The 23,138-nt window shown below is 44.3% G+C and overlaps 2 protein-coding genes across 3 annotated transcripts; one reads left to right on the top strand and one right to left on the bottom strand.

Moving 5' to 3' along the window:
* The first annotated feature begins 12,659 nt into the window (after positions 1-12,659).
* On the top strand, positions 12,660-13,988 carry LOC100831605. 2 transcript variants are annotated; one of them, XM_024460188.1, is made up of 3 exons: positions 12,660-13,100; positions 13,190-13,342; positions 13,478-13,988. In XM_024460188.1, the coding sequence occupies exons 1-3, from the start codon at positions 12,972-12,974 to the stop codon at positions 13,691-13,693; spliced, it is 498 nt and encodes a 165-aa protein (XP_024315956.1). In that variant the 5' UTR covers positions 12,660-12,971; the 3' UTR covers positions 13,694-13,988. The 2 variants fall into 2 exon arrangements, with proteins under 2 accessions (XP_024315956.1, XP_003560945.1); XM_003560897.4 differs by having other exon boundaries at positions 12,672-12,998.
* Positions 13,989-15,566: 1,578 nt separating this feature from the next.
* Positions 15,567-22,505, bottom strand: LOC100829683 (putative transcription elongation factor SPT5 homolog 1). Its single transcript, XM_003564072.4, has 22 exons — positions 22,016-22,505; positions 20,883-21,121; positions 20,651-20,794; positions 20,424-20,585; positions 20,278-20,361; positions 19,804-19,874; positions 19,367-19,724; positions 19,132-19,287; positions 18,933-19,030; positions 18,806-18,854; positions 18,582-18,734; positions 18,334-18,477; positions 18,155-18,254; positions 17,798-17,968; positions 17,678-17,726; positions 17,516-17,607; positions 17,062-17,131; positions 16,802-16,856; positions 16,596-16,707; positions 16,339-16,482; positions 16,162-16,259; positions 15,567-16,068 (listed from the first exon to the last, which is right to left on the bottom strand). The coding sequence occupies exons 1-22, from the start codon at positions 22,383-22,385 to the stop codon at positions 15,826-15,828; spliced, it is 3,162 nt and encodes a 1,053-aa protein (XP_003564120.2). The 5' UTR covers positions 22,386-22,505; the 3' UTR covers positions 15,567-15,825.
* Between the last annotated feature and the right edge of the window lie 633 nt (positions 22,506-23,138).

Genomic DNA, 23,138 nt, shown 5'->3' with positions numbered 1-23,138 from the left:
TCACATGCATAGACATTGCAAACAATACATTTCATGCAAATATCCTAAATGACAAGTTATATATGTAGTCTAACGGTGATGACATATAGAAAACAAAGTTATACATACCCTGAGAGAAAATAGAAAGGAATGATAACTTAAAAAAAGTTTAGGGCTTTCTTGTCGATGAATGCTTCTTCGGCGTTGATATTGCTCCATCGTCACAAATTTGAAGCATGCAACAATATATAGTTTTTCATGGCCATACGTTCCTTTTTGTTCATCAGCTAATTATACTTGTTGCTCGATCGCATAGCATTGGACCTATCGGAGTTGACGATGTGAACCATGTTTGATAAAAATAACACAAATATAAATGGTTGCACGATCATTATAGGGCATGTTATTGTCTACGTACTTTCTTAAATGGTTGCACAGATCATTAAAGTGCTATGGTATTATCTGGGTACTTTCAACCATGCAAGATGGCCCGATGAGGACATCCCACATGTTGATACACCCGCAGCACCTACAGTCACATCAGAAGGACCTATCACAAGAGTTCGTGCACGCCAACTTAATTATCAGGTACTTTCGTTTCTTGGAACGATTTTTCACATACATGAGAATATGATGCTGCCTAAATCAGATGTGTTTGTCACACTTAGGAATGATGGACCTAGCATGGATGAGAGGGACAAGCATTGGAGCATGATCACGCATGGAGATGAAGGCAGCAAGCGTGTGAGGATTGAAGATGGCGCCGCAACGGGAGATTTCAGAACGTTGAAGCCACCATAATGAGAGATGAAGACGTCGGCGAAATATAGAGCTTTTCCCTTCATATATTTGTCCACATAATTATATGGTGCTGCTTCACCTTTTAAGTTTGGGCTAGGCCCATGTAATTTTCGTCCACATACATGGGCTGAACTTTTAGAGTCCGTATAGGTGAAGAAAACCAACCTAGAGTGGATTTCGGCCTTCTTTCCCAAGGCTGGCCACATACCCCTCTAGTCCTCCATATATACCCCCGTTAGGTCTTCGTTTAGACTCGGATTTTGTTTAGTTTAAGACTTAGCTATTTGCTACTCTTCGCCATAGGCACAAGTGTCAAATCGACCTTCTGTACTATGCGCTTGCAGAATCCCATCAATAAAGTTTCACATTTATTCGCAATATCTTGATTGCATCTATAATTCTTGCTTGCTCTTCGGTTGCATGCAGGGATTGATCCTTCGTGATCAGGTTGATCTAGCTCCGGCGTGGTCAATAACCTCGGAAGTTGGTGTAGCGATCGTTGAGGCGCAACGTCTCGCACGTTTGTAGCCGGTTCGTCAACGTCGACATCCACCCAAAAATCGATAGCTATCTTCTCATCGAAAGATCGGGCACCTTTACCCCTATCAAGTGGTATCAGATTTCAGGTTTCTCGGTGAGATCTTACTGTTTTCCTAGATTAGTTGCATCTGATTTATTCCTATAGTCCACGAAAAAGCCAAAAAAAAAATTAGGGTTAGATCTTGTCCTACAAACAATTTCGAGCCTTTGCATCTTTTCTTTAAGTACGTGCATTGTTGAATTTTAGTCTGCATCGTCGTGTCGAGTGCTGGTTTTAGAGTCTAGACCTTTAGAGTTTCGAGTTCTGTTCATAGCCGTCACGCCGCCGTCGCCTCGCTCGCCGATCTTCCACGCCACCACATATCCCTAACCGTATCAATTTCGGTTCCACTTACCATCTTCTGCCACCACCAATTCCGCCACCACATATCCATAACCCTATCAATTTCGGTTCCACTTACCATCTTCCGCCACCACCAATTCCGCCACCATATGCATATCTGTATCGTTGTCGATTTCACATACCGTATCAAATCAGGTTTATTTTGTTTTCCTTTTTAGAGTTTGCTTCCCATACGAAGAGATCCTGATCCGATCTATAAGTTGATATAAGTCTGAAAGTTTCGGCCGCAAGGAAAGAGGAGGGGAGTAAAGAAAAATGCCGCAACGAAAGTCTGGAACCCTCTCCGAATTTTTTTTTAGCATACACTGTTTTTATACTTCCGGGATCGTTTTTAGCTATCCGCCATCATAGCGGAAATTTTGAGACGTCTGCACGCTTTCTAGAGCAGCTTTTTGCAGTTTCAGTTTTTGGCCACAAATTTTTTCGAGTCTATCTAGGTTTTAGACCTTGCTTCTCGTTTTGAGACACGTTCCATCACAGTGAGTTTTCGTATATATCTGTCCGTTTCCCAGCACTATACCTGTTGCTTTTGGTGTCGCGGCGTAACTCCTAGGTGTTCTAGGCCCGCGTCTCTAGCACGGTATAGCCTAGGGCCAGCACGGTACCGTCGTTGAGCTATTATTCAACTTGTGGCATTATTGTTTTGAATTGTTGCTACAAATATTAGGATACCGCCACCCAGAGCTCCACATACTCCTACACCATGCGTTGACACCGCCTGGCAATCGCTTTATTCAATCTTCCTGAGGTTTAATCACAACGGTTGCTAGTCACCACCTGCTGCAGGGTAAAACAAGTAAGAATCTTGGTTTGCTTGACAGATTACGCGTTGTCCACCACTTGCCCGAAGCATATACACCCATATTTCTGTGCTTTTTGAATACTAATCATGACAGGTGGGGAGGAGACTTCAGAACCGACAAGCGCCGAAGTACAGGCGAACTTCACCAAGCCCTTGGAAGATCACATGCAGGACGTCGACAAACGCTTTAATGATACGATGGAACACCTCGAGGGCCTCAAAACATCTTTCACCAACAAGCTCGACACCAAATTCCGGGAGTTGATGGCGCGCTTGCCACAACCAACCGCGACTCGGGCATTCGTTGGGCGGGCACATCGTGTTCCCATTCACCAAGGTCAAACCTCGGCTGCTGCTGCTCGTGAGGAGCAACATGAGGAGTCTTACGGGGACGACGAGTCCGAGGGCGAGCGAGAGGACGAGGGGGAAGTTCTACAACAGCCGCGTGGTCGTCCACGCCCCTACATTCGCCACGCACGCCCGCATGTGCCGCCGGTACGTGATGATGACCATGTTGCGAAATTAAAATTGAATATACCCATGTTTGATGGTAGATATAATTCTGATGCATACCTTTCATGGGAATTAGAAGTACAGCAACGTTTTACATGCTTAAATTATCCAGAGGATTGACGTGTTACTGCTACTACTTGTGAGTTCACTAGTTTTGCTTCCATCTGGTGGACTGAATATTGTCGTGTTAATTATGCTAATCCAGTCACTACTTGGGATGCTTTGAAACGGGCCATGCGAACTCGTTTTGTGCCACCGTCATATCAGCGTACTTTGCTCAACATATTAACACGTTTAGATCAGGGCAAAAATCTGTAGAAGAGTACTATCAAGAATTACAAACTGGTATGATGCGTTGTGGCATAGTGGAAGATAATGAAGCTTTACTTGCACGATTTTTCGGTGGGTTAAATAAGGAGATTCAGACCATTCTTCGATATAAGTCATACCATACTATAACCCGTTTGTTCCACCTTGCTTGCAATGTTGAATGTGAAGTGCAGGATCGGAGAGAGGCGACCCGAACTAACTTTTCTGCAGGGCGTTCTACTTCTTGGAGAACATCGCCTTCGTCGTCACGGGCTGCTGCACCATCCACTTCCACGCCCACACCCACGCGAGCTACAACTACTACATCGCCTCCTGTTGCCGCCAAGCGCGCCTCCGCTGGACCCGCACCAAGTTCTTCTTCATCCATGGCGTCTACGGGCAAAACCAGCCAGATTCAATGCCGCAAATGTAGTGGGCTTGGCCACTTGCGCGTGACTGCCCCTCCGCTTGTGTGTTGATCGCTCTTGAGGACGGTGGTTATGATTCCGCCAGTGATTATGATGAGGACACTTTAGCTCTTCTTGCACATGAGGAGCAATGCGCTGCAGCAAACAAGGAGCACGATTCCCACTTTATGGCTGCCGAAGATGCTGAGAAATACTCAAGCTTAATTGCACAACGAGTTTTGATTGCACAAGTGACAAAGGCCGAACCAAATCAGCGCCATAATTTGTTCCATACCAAGGGTGTGGTAAAAAATCGATGTGTTCGCATTATTATTGATGGTGGGAGCTGTAACAATTTGGCGAGTATGGAGATGGTGGAGAAGCTTTCTCTCACGACACGACCCCACCCTCGTCCATACCACATTCAATGGTTTAACAACAGCGGCAAAGTTAAGGTAACACGTACTGCTCGTGTGCATTTTACTATTGCTGCATATGCTGATTATGTTGAGTGTGATGTTGTACCTATGCAAGCATGTGCTCTTTTACTTGGTAGACCATGGCAATTTGACACAAATTCTGTACACCATGGTAGCACAAACCAATACTCTCTTGTTCATAATGATAAGCCAATTGTGATACTCCCTATGTCTCCTGAAAGTATTTTAAAATATGATCTTGCTAGAGCTAGTAGAGCACATAATGAGGAGAAAAGGTTGATTGAAAATTAGATGATTGCTAAGAAACTTATGCCTTCTAAAAGTACTTCCAAATCTGCACCTAAACATGCTAATAAAATTCGTTTGAAGAGTACTTGCTTGCTTGCTAGCAAATCTGATATTTCTGAAATTGATGTGAGTACTACCACATGTTATGCTATTGTTTGCACAGAGGTCCTGTTTTCATTCGAGGAGATGCCTCCCTCTTTGCCACCTGCTATTGCTAACATTTTGCAGGAGTTTGTGGATGTTTTTCCACAATATGTACCTCCAGGGCTGCCACCTATTCGCGGAATCGAGCATCAAATTGACTTAATTCCTGGAGCATCGCTGCCCAACCGTGCGCCATATCGTACCAACCCGGAGGAAACCAAAGAGATTCAGCGCCAAATTCAAGCACTACTCGACAAAGGTCACATTCTTGAGTCTCTTAGCCCTTGTGCTGTACCTATTATTTTGGTTCCAAAGAAAGATGGTTCATCGCGCAGGTGTACTGGTTGTCGCGCTATCAATAATATTACCATTCGTTACCGTCATCCTATACCACGATTAGATGATATGCTAGATGAATTGAGTGGCTTAACCATATTCTCTAAAGTTGATTTGCGTAGTGGTTACCACCAGATTCGTATGAAGTTAGGAGATGAATGGAAAACAACATTTAAAACAAAGTTCGGTTTATATGAGTGGTTAGTAATGCTTTTTGGTTTAACTAATGCTCCCAGCACATTGATACGATTAATGAATGAAGTTTTACGTGCTTTTATTGGGCGTTTTGTGGTGGTATACTTCGATGATATTCTTATTTATAGCACATCGTTAGAGGAACATTTGGATCATTTGCGTGCTGTTTTTAATGCTTTACGCGATGCACGTTTGTTTGGTAATCTCGAGAAGTGCACCTTCTGCACCGATCGAGTTGCTTTTTCTTGGCTTTGTTGTGACAGCGCAGGGCATTGAAGTTGATCCCGCCAAGATTGAGGCCATTTCGAGTTGGCCTCCACCAAAAACGGTCACACAAGTGCGAGTTTTCTTGGACTCGCGGGGTTCTATAGGCGCTTTGTCAAAGATTTCGGATCCATTGCTGCGCTGCTGAATGAGCTTACAAAGAAAGATGTTGCCTTTGTTTGGGGTGATGCACAACAAGACGCTTTCATGTTGCTGAAAGACAAGTTAACCCATGCTCCTTTATTACAACTTCGTAATTTCAATAAGACATTTGAACTTGAATGTGATGCTAGTGGTATTGGATTGGGAGGTGTATTGTTACAAGAGGGTAAACCTGTTGCATATTTTAGTGAAAAACTAAGTGGGCCAAGTCTGAATTATTCTACTTATGATAAAGAGTTGTATGCGCTGGTTCGGACATTAGAAACTTGGCAACATTATTTATGGCCTAAAGAATTTGTTATACATTCTGATCATGAATCTTTGAAGCACATTCGTAGTCAAGCTAAGTTGAATAAACGTCATGCAAAATGGGTTGAATTTATTGAATCTTTTTCTTATGTTATTAAACACAAAAAGGGTAAGGATAATGTTATTGCTGATGCTTCGTCACGCCGTTATACCATGTTATCTCAGCTTGATTTTCGCATTTTTGGATTGGAAACTATCAAACAACAATATGTGCATGATGTTGATTTTAAAGATGTATTGCAGAATTGTAAAGAAGGGAAAACTTGGAACAAATTCGTCCTCAATGATGGATTTGTGTTCCGTGCTAACAAACTATGTGTTCCGGATAGTTCCGTTCGTCTTTTGTTGTTGCAGGAGGCGCATGGAGGAGGTTTAATGGGTCACTTTGGTGTGAAGAAAACGGAGGATATACTTCCTACACACTTCTTTTGGCCGCGGATGCGTAGGGATGTGGAGAGATTCGTTGCTCGTTGCACGACATGTCAAAAAGCTAAGTCACGCCTTAATCCACATGATTTATATATGCCTCTTTCTGTTCCTAGTGTTCCTTGGGAGGATATTTCGATGGACTTTGTTTTAGGCTTGCCTCGTACACAGAAGGGGAGGGATAATATTTTTGTTGTTTTGGATAGATTTTCAAAGATGGCACATTTTATTCCTTGTCACAAGAGTGATGATGCTGCACACGTTGCTGATTTGTTCTTTCGTGAAATTGTTCGTTTGCATGGCGTGCCAAATACTATTGTTTCAGATCGTGATACCAAGTTTCTTAGTCACTTCTGGAGATGTTTATGGGCTAAGTTGGGGACTAAATTGCTGTTTAGTACTACATGTCATCCCCAAACTGATGGACAAACCGAAGTGGTCAATAGAACATTGTCTACTATGTTGAGGGCTGTTTTAAAGAAGAATTTAAGATTGTGGGAAGAATGTTTACCTCATATTGAATTTGCTTATAATCGTTCGCTGCATTCTACCACTAAGATGTGCCCTTTTGAGATTGTGTATGGTTTTGTGCCTCGTGCACCTATTGATTTATTGCCTTTACCATCTTCGGTGCAAAATAATTTGGATGCTTCACAACGTTCTGAATTAATCTTGAAGTTGCATGCTACTACTAAGAAAAATATAGAACACATGAATGCTAAGTTTAAAACTGTTGGAGATAAGGGCCGAAAGCATGTTGTGTTTGATGTTGGCGATCTTGTTTGGTTGCACTTGCGCAAAGATCGTTTTCCTGATTTGTTGCGCAAAGATCGTTTTCCTGATTTGCGCAAATCAAAATTGATGCCACGGGCTGCTGGTCCTTTTAAGGGTTAGAACGAATTAATGATAATGCATATAAACTTGAGCTTCCTGCAGATTTTGGTACGGTAAGTCCGACATTTAACATTGCAGATTTGAAGCCATATTTGGGAGAAGAAGATGACATTGCGTCGGGGACGACTTCATTTCAAGAAGGGGAGGATGATGAGGACATCCCACATGTTGATACACCCGCAGCACCTACAGTCACATTACAAGGACCTATCACAAGAGCTCGTGCACGCAACCTTAATTATCAGGTGCTTTCGTTTCTTGGAACGATTCTTCACATACATGAGAATATGATGTTGCCTAAATCAGATGTGTTTGTCACACTTAGGAATGATGGACCTAGCATGGATGAGAGGGACAAGCATTGGAGCATGATCACGCATGGAGATGAAGGCAGCAAGCGTGTGAGGATTGAAGATGGCGCCACAACAGGAGATTTCAGAACGTTGAAGCCACCATAATGAGAGATGAAGACGTGGGCGAAATATAGAGCTTTTCCCTTCATATATTCGTCAACATAATTATATGGTGCTGCGTCACCTTTTAAGTTTGGGCTAGGCCCATGTAATTTTCGTCAACATACATGGGCTGAACTTTTAGAGTCCGTATAGGTGAAGGAAACCAACATAGAGTGGGTTTCGGCCTTCTTTCCCAAGGCTGGCCACATACCCCTCTAGTCCTCCATATATACCCCCGTTAGGTCTTCGTTTAGACTCGGATTTTGTTTAGTTTAAGACTTAGCTATTTGCTACTCTTCGCCATAGGCACAAGTGTCAAATCGACCTTCTGTACTACGCGCTTGCAGAATCCCATCAATAAAGCTTCACCTTTATTCGCAATATCTTGATTGCATCTATCGGTTGCATGCAGGGATTGATCCTTCGTGATCAAGTTGATCTAGCTCCGGCGTGGTCAATAACCTCGGAAGTTGGTGTAGCGATCGCTGAGGCACAACGTCTCGCACGTTTGTAGCTGGTTCGTCAATATCGACATCCACCAAAAAATCGATAGCTATCTTCTCATCGAAAGATCGGGCACCTTTACCCCTATCATGGCCGGTTCTCATAATGTAAATATGCGGCATTATAATCGCAAGATTTAATATGTGTTTGCGTTATATATGTGCACAATCATTTGACTTTATATATCGAGATCACATTAATTTATACATGATATATTGAATCATATTTTATAGATGCTAGTAGTGTATAATATTGGCCGATTTACCATATTTGGTTCTTTCTCTAAATAACTTTGAAATTTATCATGGATGACAATACTTCATAGGTAAATTTATATGATGATTTCTTAAGTAACTTAAGAACCATGTTTCGGAAATTATAACATGCAAACATGATGATGGATTTGTTAAAATTGTAAATGTTTTCTTATTGTATACTATGTTTTTAGTTGCACCTCTGCATAATTTTGTTCTTGCGGATGGTTATTATGTCTCGTGACGTAAACATGTTGTTTTATGATAGCATGGCTAATGTATGTTCCATTGCAGGACCAAGTAGTTAATCATGATAACCAGTAGTCATAGTCTAGTAAACACTGAAAACATGTGCCTTGTAGTTATAAGTTATTCCAGAATTATGGTAGTCATGTTGCAATAAACCTAGCACGTATACACTATAATAGTCAACATTAAATTTATATTAAATATAACTACCGGGAAATACTTATATCGCATTAAACATATATTGTATGTGCCATGTAAGCAGGCTTGGTGGTCCCACGGGGCCTATACGAGGTTCCACTAGCAGGGTGTCGATACCACCAATGTTTCACATAGGGCAATTTTATATCTTAGATCAAATTTGAGCAAAAGTTTTGAACTAGCAATTCCGGAATGAACCAAAAGTGGGACATAAGCGGGATCCCACTTGCATCCCTAGTTTCCACAGACCTAGTTAGTGGCACACCCCAGGTTTTTGATACTTGGAAAGGTGTAACACGGTTCATGCCCATACACTAGCTCTACGCGTCATGGAGTTCTACTCGAGTGTATGAAGATACAAACTGTAATACATGCATATATAAGTGTGCTCAGGGGTCCGTCTGAAGGGGAGAGAGAGATCAAGGGATTATAGAAGCCTACCGCCCCAACTGGACATGCTAGTGGCGGTGCATGGTAGAGGCGGGGGAGGCAACGGTGGTGGTGTAGGTGGCAGGGTTGTCGGCAGAAGACGAGGTAGCAGACACGGTGGCGACGGCCCCTTGTCGGTCACCTCGCCGTAGCGACGACCGGTAGCATTACCTAAGTACTCGTGGACGACACGAATATTCACCATCACTGAGTTTGGATGCACCACACGTTTGACGATGACGATCCTCAAGTTATCTAGGGCTATTAGTACATACTAATATTTTATTGTTGAACATATATTTTCAACTATAGTAAATACTCTAGAAAACTGAGCAAGCATCGCCGTAATAAGAAACTGCAGTGCCACTTGACAATTTAGAAAGCGCTACTCAAATATCTCAATCAAAAAAGTATATGTACAAAATGACACATGGAAGGTCCTGTGGTGCACCAGAACATGATGACATGGCGTTTATAAGATTCCTAGGAAACCTGTAGAAGAGGTGATTGGCACCTTTGCAACAGAGTGCTCTCACTCATAGGATCGAACAGGATTGTAGAACACATTGTCTATTTTTTCTTATTATTGCATCTTTTTTATCACTCCCAACTTCCCGATTTCTCAAAAACTTTTTAGTGCATGCCGACTTTATCACGCTGCAACCTATTCTGCCTTTCTCAGTTCTGATGAACAAAATACCCGGAATGTTCAAAAACCGAAGCATAATGGTTGTCCAAATTGCTACCTCCAGTCCTGCAAAACCCATGCTTTCCACCTGTACACATTAAACCTTGGTGAACGCGTAAAAAATGAACCTTAAACACTGGGAAAATTATGAATTCTTCGGCCGGCGTCCATGCATGCATGTTTAGTGTTCACTGGTGCCAATTAGACGCGTGCCGACCTGTCCGGGGTGTTGCCATCACGGACTGGACGTTTTTGGGTAGCAGATTTAGCGGGGCTTGGTTGTGTTCTCGCAGGACGCCGCAGCTGCCGCAGGGGGCAAGGGAGGCAAAAGGCGATGAATATTCTTGCCATTCCAAGCCGCCCATCCCTGTCCTTTGGAAATCCATCTTCGATCGGGTAATGAGGACATGGCTGCTGGATAAATACACTTTGTCCATATTGCCAAAGGGAACATCTCCTTTTCGTAAAAAAAGAAATCTCGAAAGTGTAAGCGTCAATTATACATAATCATTCACTTCAAAAACAAATAGCCATGATTTTTCACAAGGAATTTACGCTGTTCGTATCCACAGTTAACATCAGCCTCTGAAACAGTGGATCGGACACTAAGCCATGCGACAACTGACCACTGGATGCATGCACACGCTGAAGTCAAAAACAGTTCGAGAAGGGAATGTCAACAAGCTTTCGCACGCCATCCTCGCGTAGGCGGCACTGCAGGACAGGACCACAGCGCGGCTCCGAAATACCCGCGTACGCGTGGCCTGGGCCGCTGCCACGGAGGCGGGGAGGCGCCTGGGGTGGGGCCCGCGATCCAGGGAAAGCCAGCCAAGCCAGTCCAGTCCAGCCAGCCAGCCCCGCTGGGCTGGGAGTGGGGGCCCGCGGCTCATCAAGATCCTTGTGGGCCTGTCTGCAGGGAGGATTCAAGTAAGCGGGGCCCGCGACTCGTTCCTGGCTTTCCCGTACTCTCTCCGCGTTGAGATCGTTGGCCCTGGGCCCCGCCCCGCCGCGCGCTCTTGGCGTCCGAGAAACGCCGGATGGATTTGGGATCCCCTCTCGGGAATGGAGTCGGCGAGTCGCACACGGGGCCGGGCATTGTCATCAGCGGCCATCATCTCTCGAGTTGCGCTCGCATTCGAAGTGCACCGGGTGTCTTGTCCTGGCGTTCTTCTTGTCGTTGGCAGCTGGCTGCGGATGTGCGGGCGCCATTGGACGTTGGTCTCGGGCGGTTGCGACTTGCGAGGGTTCGATACTTCGACTGCGTAATTTATTTTTCCAAAGGCTCGATCCGGCACCGGGCCGTGATTAGCGTCCGGGCCTCGAGGGAACAACAGTATGGGCCGCTTTGTTGTATTGGATGCGCCGCGTCTTGGCCATATTGGGCGGATGATCGACGAAGCAAAACGCCACGGTGGTCGTGGGCTTCGGGCTGTCCTCTCACGCGCTTAATGCGTGGTCTTTTTTTTTTCAGGCTAGGGGAGCACACACGCACTGCTGTTTCTATTGGGCCGGTCCAATTCCAAGGCATATGGTTTATGTTTTTTTTTTTACTTTTACCATTTTCGTTTTAGTTTCCATTTTTATATTTTACTCTAGTTTAAATAATTATAGTTATTACTCTTATAGACGAAATAGATGAACAATTAAAAATGTATCAGCGTTTTGTTAACCACATGGACTATTTTTCTAAAGGAGGCAAAGCGAAGCCTGCTTCTGTGGGGAACAAAACTGGTCAAACATCTTGCTAAGGAGATTTTCGACGCCGCTCATGGATGGAACCCTCTACAGGGCCGGCTTGCTTTCTACTACTAGACATTTACATATATTTTTGGGCAAATTGAAGACAAGAATTATGGAAGTAGTTCTTCTGCTGGGGAGGAGGGGGGGGGGGGTAATTTGCTGCTCTGCTCTTGAGACGTGAGACATGTTGCGCTGGTTTTGGATTCAAGGTTTCAAGACTCACAGCTACGCGTTATAGAAGTGTGCTGGTTCTTTACAATAGTTTTTGTACTGCAAGTTGGCTGGGTGTGTCATGGTTGGCAAAAATAACATTAGTTGTCATGAACCAAATATACCCTTGATAACCCTGGCCTTATGATCCAAAGAACTCAAGGAAAACTCACATGACTTCAACTCACTTAAATTTTCTATGAAAAGGGACGTAAAGTTAAACTTCAGCATAGCTCGACCACATACCAAAGTGAACAAAAAAACCTAAAAAATCCTTTGCGGAGAGGGAGCAGGGCAATATAGTAGCTTTTTTTTTTTAGCAAAGGCAATATAGTAGCTGGCCAACAGAGTGACAGACCGTGCCAAAAAAAAGCCCACAGTGTCCGGCCCGTTGCGGTCTCGGCCCGACAACGCGAGCTGGCTGGGGCCGTACCTAGGCCTCGCCCTCAGGCCCGCGGGCCGGGCTGGCACGGCCCGTTTAGCATTTTCTTTTTTGTTTCTTAAATTTTCTTTGTATATCCTTCGAGGGCTGGGACGGCTAGTCCGAGCTACTGGGCCGAGCATTGGTCTGAGATTCGCCGGAACAAGCCAGCACTGCACACTTATAAACGGGCCTGGTGAGCCCGGGCCGTGCTGAGCCCGTTTAGCCGCAGGTCGAGGCGTGTGCCTAGGCAAGCCGCGTCCTGGCGTCCGTCGGTCGCCACACCGAGTTTCTCTTCTTCTTTTTTTAGGGGCGAACACACCGAGTTTCTCAGAAGGCTCCACAGTGCGCCTTTCAAACTGACCCTCCTAGATCGATCTACCTCGACAAACCCGCACGGGAATTTGCCCAACACAGTACAGCCCGAACAAAAAGTAGCCGTTGCCTTTTCCCCGATCTCCACCGAGAAACAAACGGGCGCTCCCAATTTCGAACCACAAAAGGAAACAGCCCGTCCCAAATCCACCGTCACGCACGCCCGCAGGCAATCGGGAGAGGAAAGCAGCCGACAAGATCTCGGGGTCGAGGAGAGAGAGAGCGAGCAAAAGGGGATGGTGGAGATCGGCGCGTGCTTCATGGTACTTGAACTCGAGATCTCTCCCCTCTCTTGCCATCTATCTCGTCTCCGCCCGATTGGGTTTCCTTTCTTCCTGTCCGTGGTCGGGAACAGATTCGTTTGGGTTGGCTTGATCTTCTTTTCCTCTCTTTTGCGGGTTGATCTTGTTTTCTTCTTCGGGTGATTTCTGCTGATTTAAATTTTGTGGCGTAGGATAAGATCGAGGAGTCGACGGTGGACGACGAAGAAGTCGCCGGGAGCATCGACGGCGACGAGGTGGAGATGGAGCCCGTGGAGCCCCTTCCGGAGCCCCCCGACGACGCCGGCCCCGTCGGCTGGCCCATGCCGGACTTCTGCCCTCTCACGGTGAGCGCTCGCGGCTCCCAAGGTTCCAACCGGCGCGGAATCTCCTTTTCTCTATTGTCTCTTGCGTCGTTTGTGGTTGGAATTCAGAACTGAAAGACATGTTCTCCCTCTGCCGTGGTGTTTTGATCGTATCAGATCGATGGGGCCGTGAAGGAATCGTTTCTGGAGACCCTTCGGAAGGAGAAGGACGCAGAGGAGAAGCTCCAGGGAGAGGAGGAGGCGGAGGCGGCGCCGAGCCCGGACTCCCGGCCGTCGAGTAGCAAGCGCCAGCGCGCCGGCACCGGATCCCCTAGGAGCCCGTACCGTAACATCCTGCAGGTATTCCAGCAGTGCAAGCAGGATGTGGCCTGAGCCCTGAGTCTGGTGAATGGGAGGACCGGAGGAACAAGAGCACAGCACAGTACAGCCGTACAGGCCGAGATGTCTCGGCTGCCGTCGTTATTTTTCTCTTACTTCGAATTGGAACACAATATGCTTTGGTTGTTTGGGACTGGGAGTAGTAATCTGTTCGGAAACAATATACTACAGTACAACTTTGTTCTGGAGTACCTCAGAGGGGATAGGAGTTATATTCTTGTGTAGAGATGGGATACAAACCTCAGAAATATAGGAGGACACGCTAGTTCATTATGATTTTTCGCTTTAATGTGGGCTCGACTGGGCAGCAGTAGGTACTGTTATTAGCTTGGATTTTGGTTTAGAGATGTTCCGTCATAATTAGCCACGCAGTAGCTTTGCGTTATTGATTTCTGAATCAACGTTCTCTCGCATTGCATCATTGGCGGAGAAAAGGAATAAGCTATGGATAGCAAGAAAATAAGCTTTGCCCAATTCCATGTTCCTCTTGAAACTCGTTTTCCAGAGGCCCCAGGAAGTGTGCTCCTTGGCGCACTTCTTCTGTTTTCTGGCATCCCTTGCCCATCGAAAGGGCTACGGCTTGGCCTCCGGAACAGGGTGGACACCTTGAAACTTGACACTGCAGCGTTGGTCAGCGGCGTGGATCTCAGCAAGACATGTTAACGGTACATGATTCAACCTAACATGTGGTTACCATCGTTAGGTTCTCTCCATGTGCATCAAAAGGACTTGGCTGTAATTTTCATCTTCTTTAGGCCTTCCACACTGTTGCATCGAAGCAAAGAATGAATCGTGGGCCCATGTTTTGTTTAGATCGGTTCAAAGAATGGCTCCAGTGTTCACACCGATGCAAACTCATCCAGCGGGACCTACTCTATAGCAAAAGTATTCATACCTGACCAATTGCAACATCATGCAGCTACCTTTCTCTCTCTCCCTCTCTTACTTTTCACCAAATTAATACACCGGTTCATATACATGCACCGGTTCATCAGTTTTTGAAGTTTGCTTCTCCTCCACAACGTGATGAATCGATCCATACTCTTAAAAGGTGAAGTTTGGTCCGGTTAAAGTAGCACGCTGGAGAAGGCCTTCTGGCCCTAAATGTAAGTCGAGTTACACTTTTTTTTTGTGGGGAGCCTCTCCACTGTTTTAATATAAAACATGACCTTTTTATAGGTAAATCCCATGAAGAAGCCCAAACAATGCACGGGCACCTTGATTTAGGACATGTGCGATGTGGTGATGTCACTATTTTCTTAAAGAATAGAAAAATGTATGAGCCTTATGTGAACTAAGAGATGATGAGAAATTAGGCCTCGTATCTGATGCAAAACCTTCATTTGGTTCAACTGGGAAGTATGCATGTTGGCTCAGTGCAAATCAAAGATGAGAATCAAGCGTGGGATAGAACACGGGGTTATACCAAAAAGCCGCTGTTCCATCTGAATGGTTTGCAAGTTCCGATCAAACAAAGGCCTGCACTAGATACGTTCCAACGTTTTATTGTTCCCTGAATGACGTTGGGCGCATAAAAAGACTCTTACAGTAAGTTTGGCACCCATCATTTGGAACTAGAATTGTGGAATTCATTTTGAATTCTATAAACTAACTTGTTTGGTTGGCACGGAATTGACCACATGGATTCAATTTGCAATTCCATGGAATCACAATAAACTAACCTCAATTCCTCTCTACAAGTCATCATTTTTCTGGAATTGTCTTTAACTCTACAAATCCATATGGTAGACAAACATGATTTTTGAATCCAGAATTCAAATTTAACCAAATGAAATTCTACCAAAAATTAGATTTCATTTCATTTGGACCAAATGAAATGAAATGAGGGGTGCCACACAAGCTGTTATTGCACTCTACGATGATACTCCCTCCGTTCCGAATTAACTGACATGAATTTGTATACAAGGAGTAATAGTTGGCAAAGATTAACCGAACATATGACACGTCAGATGGCTGTAACTGTAGACAACGTTACCTCATGACATGTTTTCCTTTTGATGACAATCTGGGATACAGCTAACGAAATAAATAACATGTTTTATTGAGAAACAACGAACCTGTAACAAAGGCTTGTATGATGGACTCGTTACAAATATACATACATCTCAAGTCGCCAGTTTGGCCAAAATCACCATATCTAAGATCTTGACTTCATATGTGTCATCGAGCTTCACGATGCCATCGGAACCATCTATTCCTATGAGTTTTCCCACGAATCCGCGGAAGTTGCCATTCAAGATCTTGATCCTGTCGCCCTTCTTTGGCCTGACAGCCTCAAGCTCATTTGGAAGAACCGTCACGATATCTCCATTGCCCGACGACCCAAGTGCAACTCGGCAAGATCCATCCTGCAAGTTAAAATGTTCAGAGGTTTAGCATTATGCGGAAAAGACAAGACAGAATACAAGAACAACTTGGGAGCCACTGTGTGCAATACATACTCCGAGGACTTCCCTGACAATACCAGGGCCGTCGTCGCCTGCCCTCAACACATTAACCAAAACATCTGGCAACAGCCAGTTAACTTCACCCTCCCCACCTGCAGGCATTTTGGGATATCATCAGATGTGTAAAAACATTTCTACGGATGCAATAATACAGTGATGATGACAGCGCACCTATTATGGGGGACATCATATCCATGCCTACATTGCCTGGAGTCATCGGTTGACCACCAGGTGTACCAGGGAGGTACGAGGCAGAATTTGGTGTCATTGGTTGACCAACAGGGGTGGAAGGCACGTATGGGCTTGGAGCATTTCCTATGAGATCAAAATGCAGAAACAATATGAGAGCAAAGAAAATATGTGTTTCACAGTAATGTCACATCCGTGATCAACTAATACAAAATAGATACTGGCACAAAGTTCAGCACCGTAGTTGCTCTCTCTAGGAGTTGGAACATCATTATAACTGACTCCTGGGGTATTTGCCCACCCTGAGCCAGGTGTGGGGGCTTCATATGGTCGAGCTGGTGGAGTTCCTGGCTGAAAGTTAACAAGAATAAAAGTGTGGGAACTACAGATCTGGCCAAACAAGTTACAAAAAAATGAATAACCAGCAGACCGGCAAACAACTGACATGGTAAGCCGGACTGCTTCCCCAAGTATCAGGATTTCCATCTTCCCAATTATCCCTGGTACATCAGCAATGAAATCATGGTCAACATCAGAATGCCACTCCCTCCGTTCCTAAATTCTTGTCGCTGTTTTAGTTCAAATTTGTACTAAAACAACAAGAACTTAGGAACGGAGGGAATGCATAACAAAAGCTACCAATACACCCTAGTGATAAGATATTTGCATTGACCAGAAATATCAACTATATAAAGATTGTACAACCTCGGAGGGCTCATAGGAGCCCAGGCTCGGCTACGCATAGGAGTTCGCATTCCATCATGTATCGGCGTTGCTGTAGAAAATGAAGGGAATACAGAAGTATAAAAAATGAATAAGAAGTATGACTATGAATGAACAGGGCAACAGAAAAAATACTGACAAGATATTTGCACTCAACTAGTATTTACTGAAAGGTAACTCATAATTAAGTAAATGTTAACTTCTCATCCCAAGGTTACTAAGGTTGGAATGCTTGAATCACATTGGTTAAGACCCAACTTACACAATATATGTATCGAAATAAAAAAACACAACAGGTAACTATCAGATTGTATCCTTTCAATGACAGTCAAATTTACTAATTGATAGAAGGGTCTACAATATTTGATCATGGTAATAATATCATTTGAAACGCTATTGGCTAAATACTTAAAACAAGGGTGGAAGGCAGTCATACCTCCAGGGTCCCGCATTGGAGTCTGAAAGGGATGAAGTGGCGTTCTAGACGGGTGCATTGGTGTTTCACCACCCATCGAATATCGAGGTTCACTGGTTATAGAACTCGAGTCAGCAAATTAAATTGAAAAATTTGCCCAAAATGCAAACAGAAGGGAATTACCGGAATGGTGTTGCCACAGTAGGTGTGTCGGCGATATCCTCTCGCTTAACTGAATTTTTTGTAGCCGTATTAGCAGTCAACACACAAGAGGTCAGAACACGATATAATAAGATTATTCACCTGTGACAATCTTCATCAGTGAATCAAGCTCCACACGCACAAGCACCCCAGTCACCTCTTTAACACGGCCACGGTACCCTTTATAGGGACCAGATTTAATTTTGATACATTTACCCACTAAGGCATCATATCCTCTTCCCCCACGACCACCTCCCCCAAATCTTCCACCAGCTGCATCGAATAGCACGGTTATATTACTATAACAACTACAGCTAGCATCGCTATTTTGTTTGCCCAAATAATGGAGCTTCTCAAAAATATGCAGAGCAATGATACAAATAAGCAGAAAAGTAAATTTATCACGTTCAGAAGAAAAATGGAAATAGCAACAGGAGTCAGATGAATAGAGGTACACACAATTCATGTAAGGCCCCCTTGGGGGCAGCTTTCCTGGAGATTGCAAAATGCTCGCCGGAGTTCTCAGAGCACCCAGTCTAGCATCTGCAGCATCCATACCCTGCATCCACAAAACAAATAGCAAGTTAACAAAAAAACATCCAGAACCAATGGCCAATACTAAAGAGTCCAGTACAAACATTTCCACGACGTCCGCCATTTGATCCACCTATAAGAAGGCATTGTTTTGCTTTTGCACAAATGAAGCCTGCATGTTCAAGGTGGTGCCTATCATATATAAACAATATCCCCTTATGTATGTGTTCCACAGGTCCTTGCCTTCCCTAATTTGAGGAAAAAATGCATATAAATGTATCAAGTTTACCGAACAAAATGCTGCACCAATAAAACCAACTAATGCAATTAATAAATATGAAGTGAAACACACCTTGCATGGTCCCTCAACAACCCTGACAACATCCTTAGTAGAGATCATGTTGTTGGACTTATCTTGTGCTGATGCACGCCTATCAATTTTGCTTTTTATTTCTCTTAATTTTACCATCACCACTTCAGGTCTATCCGGCATTCCTTTCAGAACCTAAACATACACATAGGTAAATACCTTAAAGACCTCAATATCCCAACAAAGCTCCCAACAAATAAAGTTACCTGGAAAGCTTCCGTTTCCACTCTTATAATAACCCCAAATGACAAGTTGCTGAAAATTGATTAGAAGTTCAGGTATGTACCTACACAAAATGAGTTATATTTATGGTTCAATGGAAAGATAACTTACTCCAAAAGCACAAGATCATGCAGTTCATAATCGCCAATTCTGGTGATTCCAGTGGTTATCTCAGAGCTCTCCACAACATGATCAGCAAACACACGGATCTATGGTCATCCATAAGAAGTTGAGCAGAGAGTTAAGAAATAAAATATCCGATACATATACATGTGTAAACATATATATTAATCTGGAAAAACTTGCTCACATGTTCTTTAGTTGTGTCTGATAAAATGATGAGTACATGCCCATCAACTTTAACAACCATGCCCGTAGCACCCTCTTGGACACCTGATACCACTTTTACATGATCTCCAGGCTTGAAATATTTGCAAAGCTCTTTTTCGTTGAAGGCTAATGTTTTCTGCAATTACAAATAGCATAAATCACCAGTTCAAACTGGTAGTAACACTGTAACAGTAGCTGAAATTGCAAGCAATTACCGGAAGATCAGATAATTTTGGCCTGATATGGACTGTAGTGTCCTCTACTTTCTCGACCCACCCCTCCAAGTTTTTTAGATCGCCTTTAATAACAATGACAGCATCACCCTTCATGAAGTGTCCTTTTTTCCGATTAGAAAACAGAGTAGACAAGCTTGCCATATCCCCATTCATGTCATCGCCAGGTTTCCTGAACTTCTCCAGTTCATCAAATGTTGGCTGAATACCCTGTGTGTGGATTGATTTTGTCGAGACTGTTTTATGTAAGAAACCATCTTTGAACATTAAACCATCAACCATCTCAAAGTACTCTCCCGAATCTTTATCTCGCTTCCTCTCTACACGAATGTGCAATTCCCTATTTGTAGGAAAGTTAGCAGACCATAACGAAAGAACAAAAATCAAATACAATTGATGACAGAGGAGGAAGAGAACACCTGGCCTCGTCAATATTAAAGAATCTTGGAGGTGGGACAAACGTTTTCTTCTTTACAACCTCCCTCCCTTCCTGAAATTACAAATTACCCATCACAATAAGAACCCAAATGAGCTAACTCACCAAGCAGTTAAATCAAAACAAAGAATCCAAATGGTAATGATGATACTTAGAGCAATCGTTCAGTATGCAACAACTCACAGATCAGATTTTTTTTCCTTCAGAAAATGCACAAGGCAGGACAGTAGAAAATAACATGAAAACCAAACTTCAATGCTGCTTATGATTTAATGATTTATCATCTGATATCACAGATCAACCTATTGATCTATGGCTCCATTTGAAACATATTAGTTAACACAATAGTCAAGAGACCAATCATTGAGTTTGACTCATCAATATATATTCAGGAAAAAGAGTTAGGAAACAACAAACAGGGGCACGCGATTTTTAGAATGATATGTTAGCAACTTACCAGTTTACTAGCCAGAGCTTGTAGATCCATCCTAGGGATGAGCTTCACAGTTACCCTTTGGCGTACAGTATCAACATCAACAACCTGAAAAAGATAATCCTCTGAGTTTCTGGCGAACATAGCTAAGAAAAGTGGTATGATCATACCTTAGCAAGGTCACCTTTATATACTCCCAGCTTCATCCGGACCCAAGTATCCCTTGAAAGATCAACAGTCTTGCTCTCAACAAAGAGGACATCTGCCATTTCTTTTATCGGAACTAATGTAATTTTGGCGGAAGCGTAAATATTTCGTAGACCTTTGCAAGCCTGCATAAAACAAGTTTAGTACGGGCATACTATCAAAAGAAGCATGATGTCAAGCATATCATTACCTCTTTGACATGTGCCTCTTTTTCCGCCTCAACATAAATATAATTTTTTAGATGATCTAATGCAACGACAGACTTTATCTGGAGATCTGTCCTATCAATGAACTTTTGCATTAGACAAATCGCTGTCTCCCTCTCATGCCCAATCTGAAGCCACAATGTGGTATTAGTAAAGTAGACACAGTGCTAAGAATAAGCTGGCAGGCAGTTCAATTAAGCTATAGCTTCAACCTACCGCACATTTCACCATCCAGAGCTTTGGATCCTTCACTGATGGCAAGAGAGCTTGCTGTTCTACATCTGCGGCCTCCTCTCCATACTCGATATGAGTAGATCTTGCATATCTCTCTCGTACTTGTCTCTCAATCTCCTCAATATCCTCTTCTTCATCCCTCATAGGGATAGAATGACGCGATCTGGAGCCCCTGGCAGCATCATCATCAGGAATGTCGGCCCCCGCATCATTGATAAAGTCTGTAGGGTGGCAAAGGAACAGAGATCGACACATCAGAAATCTATCTGGCCTTGGCTTTGTAACCCAGTATAAAAAATGAATGTGGAACTAGTTCAATATCAGTCCAGGAAACATCCAAAGTGTTAAATTCCATATTGACACTTTTAGGGTGGAATACATAAAGTAACTGAAAGTACATGTGTTAGTAATTTCTCATACAACATAATCTTAAGTTAGTCTCGTGCAGGCAGTAGTAATGACTCATTCGGAAATAGTTTGCTTATGCCTCTATATGGACCAGAGCATTCAGTAGATGAGGTATAGATACAAACATTAAAGTGTAATAATCTCAAACAGGAAATTTACATGCCTAAAGGAACTCTCTACTCAGATCAAGTCCGAGTTCAAACATCTAGTTTGTATACGAGCATTGGTAACATAGATCAGGAGCCTCAGTGACACCCAGCTAGGGTTCAGATTATTTAAGAAAAAATTTATGCACAAAATAGCCAAAACCCAATGAGAACATAAGCACAGAACAAATCTGATGCAACCTAATCGACTTAAGATTGAACATGTGTATAAGAGGATATAATGACACATAATAATTCTGATAAAAAATTGTAAGGTCTCAAAGTCCCAAGAATCCAGACGGAAGTTAAATATCATCAAAATTGTCGGTACCTATTCTATGCAAAATCGAATAATACTATCGCCACGATATTTCTACCACCTTCCCCTACTGTCAAGACATGCACAGAAAATAATAGCACCCCAAACACAGAACAGAATAGAAGTCACTTGTGCCCCAAATCTGTTTCTGCAGATCAGCCCAATCAGTTTCAGATCTCAACGAAGCAACAGAAATACTCAAACATATCAACGAAGCGAAATCGACAGGCGCGACTACTCACCATCCTCGCCTTCTCCCTCGTCCTCTTCCTCCTCGTCCTCGTCGACCTGCGCCTCCTCGTCGAAGAAGCCGCGCACACCGCCGCCGCCCTTCTTCCTCGGCCGGCCCCCGCCGTCGTCATCCTCATCCTCCTCGTCGTCATCCTCGATGGCAGAGTCGTCGATGAAGTTGTCCTGGCGCGATCTCTTCCGCCCCCCGCTGCCGCCGCCGCCGCCGCTGCCACGGGAACGGGCGGCTGCCTTACCCCGGCCCCTCGCCTCCTCCTCGTAGTCGTCCTCTTCGTCCTCCTCCTCGTCCAGGTCATAGGCTTCCTCCTCGTCCTCCTCCTCCTCGACCTCGTCGTCGTCTTCGTCGCGTCCGCGTCGAGCCATGGATTTGGCGGCTAGGTTTTCGACCGCTCGCGAGGCGTCGAGAGGAAAGGGGAACTCCTCCTCGGACGAGTCGTGGACGGAGGCGGCCGCGAGGTGTTAGCCCCGGGAGAGGGCTGCGGCGTCCCGGGGACACGCGGCTCTTAACCGTTCGATCATACAGGGAGCTTTAGGATTCGGGATTATCATTGGGCTGGCTCTAGTATGGCCCAGTGGTAACCGTAATCGGGCACGGTTTCTCCCTTCCACTTCTTCTTTTTTCGACGAAAAATGGCGGCGCTAAGAACAGGGACGAACTACTCCAGGCCTCGCGAGTATGATTGAAGATGAGATGGCAACCATAAACATACATCCAGGTCTTGCGAAAACACAACAATGAGTGACTCAAGTGTTGTCAAAGGCACCACATACCAAGGCACAGCCGAAGGGCGTTATGTAGTCGAGATCACATCGAAGTCCACGAAGCGATGTGTGTCCATTACACCCCCGAAAGGCACATCAGACGAGACGTCCGAAACCGAAACTTGTCACAATGCACCGACTATCATTGCGGGACGACACATAGGAAGGAGAGAAAAGACCGCCATCCGCCTTCCTCCCGCCCAAATTCCGATGCTCAGCATCCCACAGCTCCAAGATGACGGCTCCAAGAACCCTGCAACGCAGAGTGCCACCGCTACCCGGTACAAAGACCAAGGATTTCACTTGGAACAGGGGAGGGGCCATGACAATGCCTCCAAAGAGGACCACGACTCC

Source organism: Brachypodium distachyon, chromosome 1 (genome assembly GCF_000005505.3).
Source record: "Brachypodium distachyon strain Bd21 chromosome 1, Brachypodium_distachyon_v3.0, whole genome shotgun sequence".
Taxonomy (NCBI): Eukaryota; Viridiplantae; Streptophyta; class Magnoliopsida; order Poales; family Poaceae; genus Brachypodium; species Brachypodium distachyon.
The sequence above is the reverse complement of the archived record's forward strand: the minus strand, read 5'-3'. Positions and strand labels throughout refer to the sequence as shown.

Coding starts and splice junctions, on each gene's coding strand:
- LOC100831605 (XM_024460188.1), top strand. CDS start 12,972: ATGGTGGAGATCGGCGCGTGCTTCATGGTACTTGAACTCGAGATCTCT. Junction 13,101..13,189: donor TCGGGAACAGATTCGTTTGG/GTTGGCTTGATC, acceptor TTTGTGGCGTAG/GATAAGATCGAGGAGTCGAC. Junction 13,343..13,477: donor CGGACTTCTGCCCTCTCACG/GTGAGCGCTCGC, acceptor TGATCGTATCAG/ATCGATGGGGCCGTGAAGGA.
- LOC100829683 (XM_003564072.4), bottom strand. CDS start 22,385: ATGGCTCGACGCGGACGCGACGAAGACGACGACGAGGTCGAGGAGGAG. Junction 17,608..17,677: donor ACTGTGGCAACACCATTCCG/GTAATTCCCTTC, acceptor TTCTATAACCAG/TGAACCTCGATATTCGATGG. Junction 17,132..17,515: donor TCCAATGCGGGACCCTGGAG/GTATGACTGCCT, acceptor CATTTTCTACAG/CAACGCCGATACATGATGGA.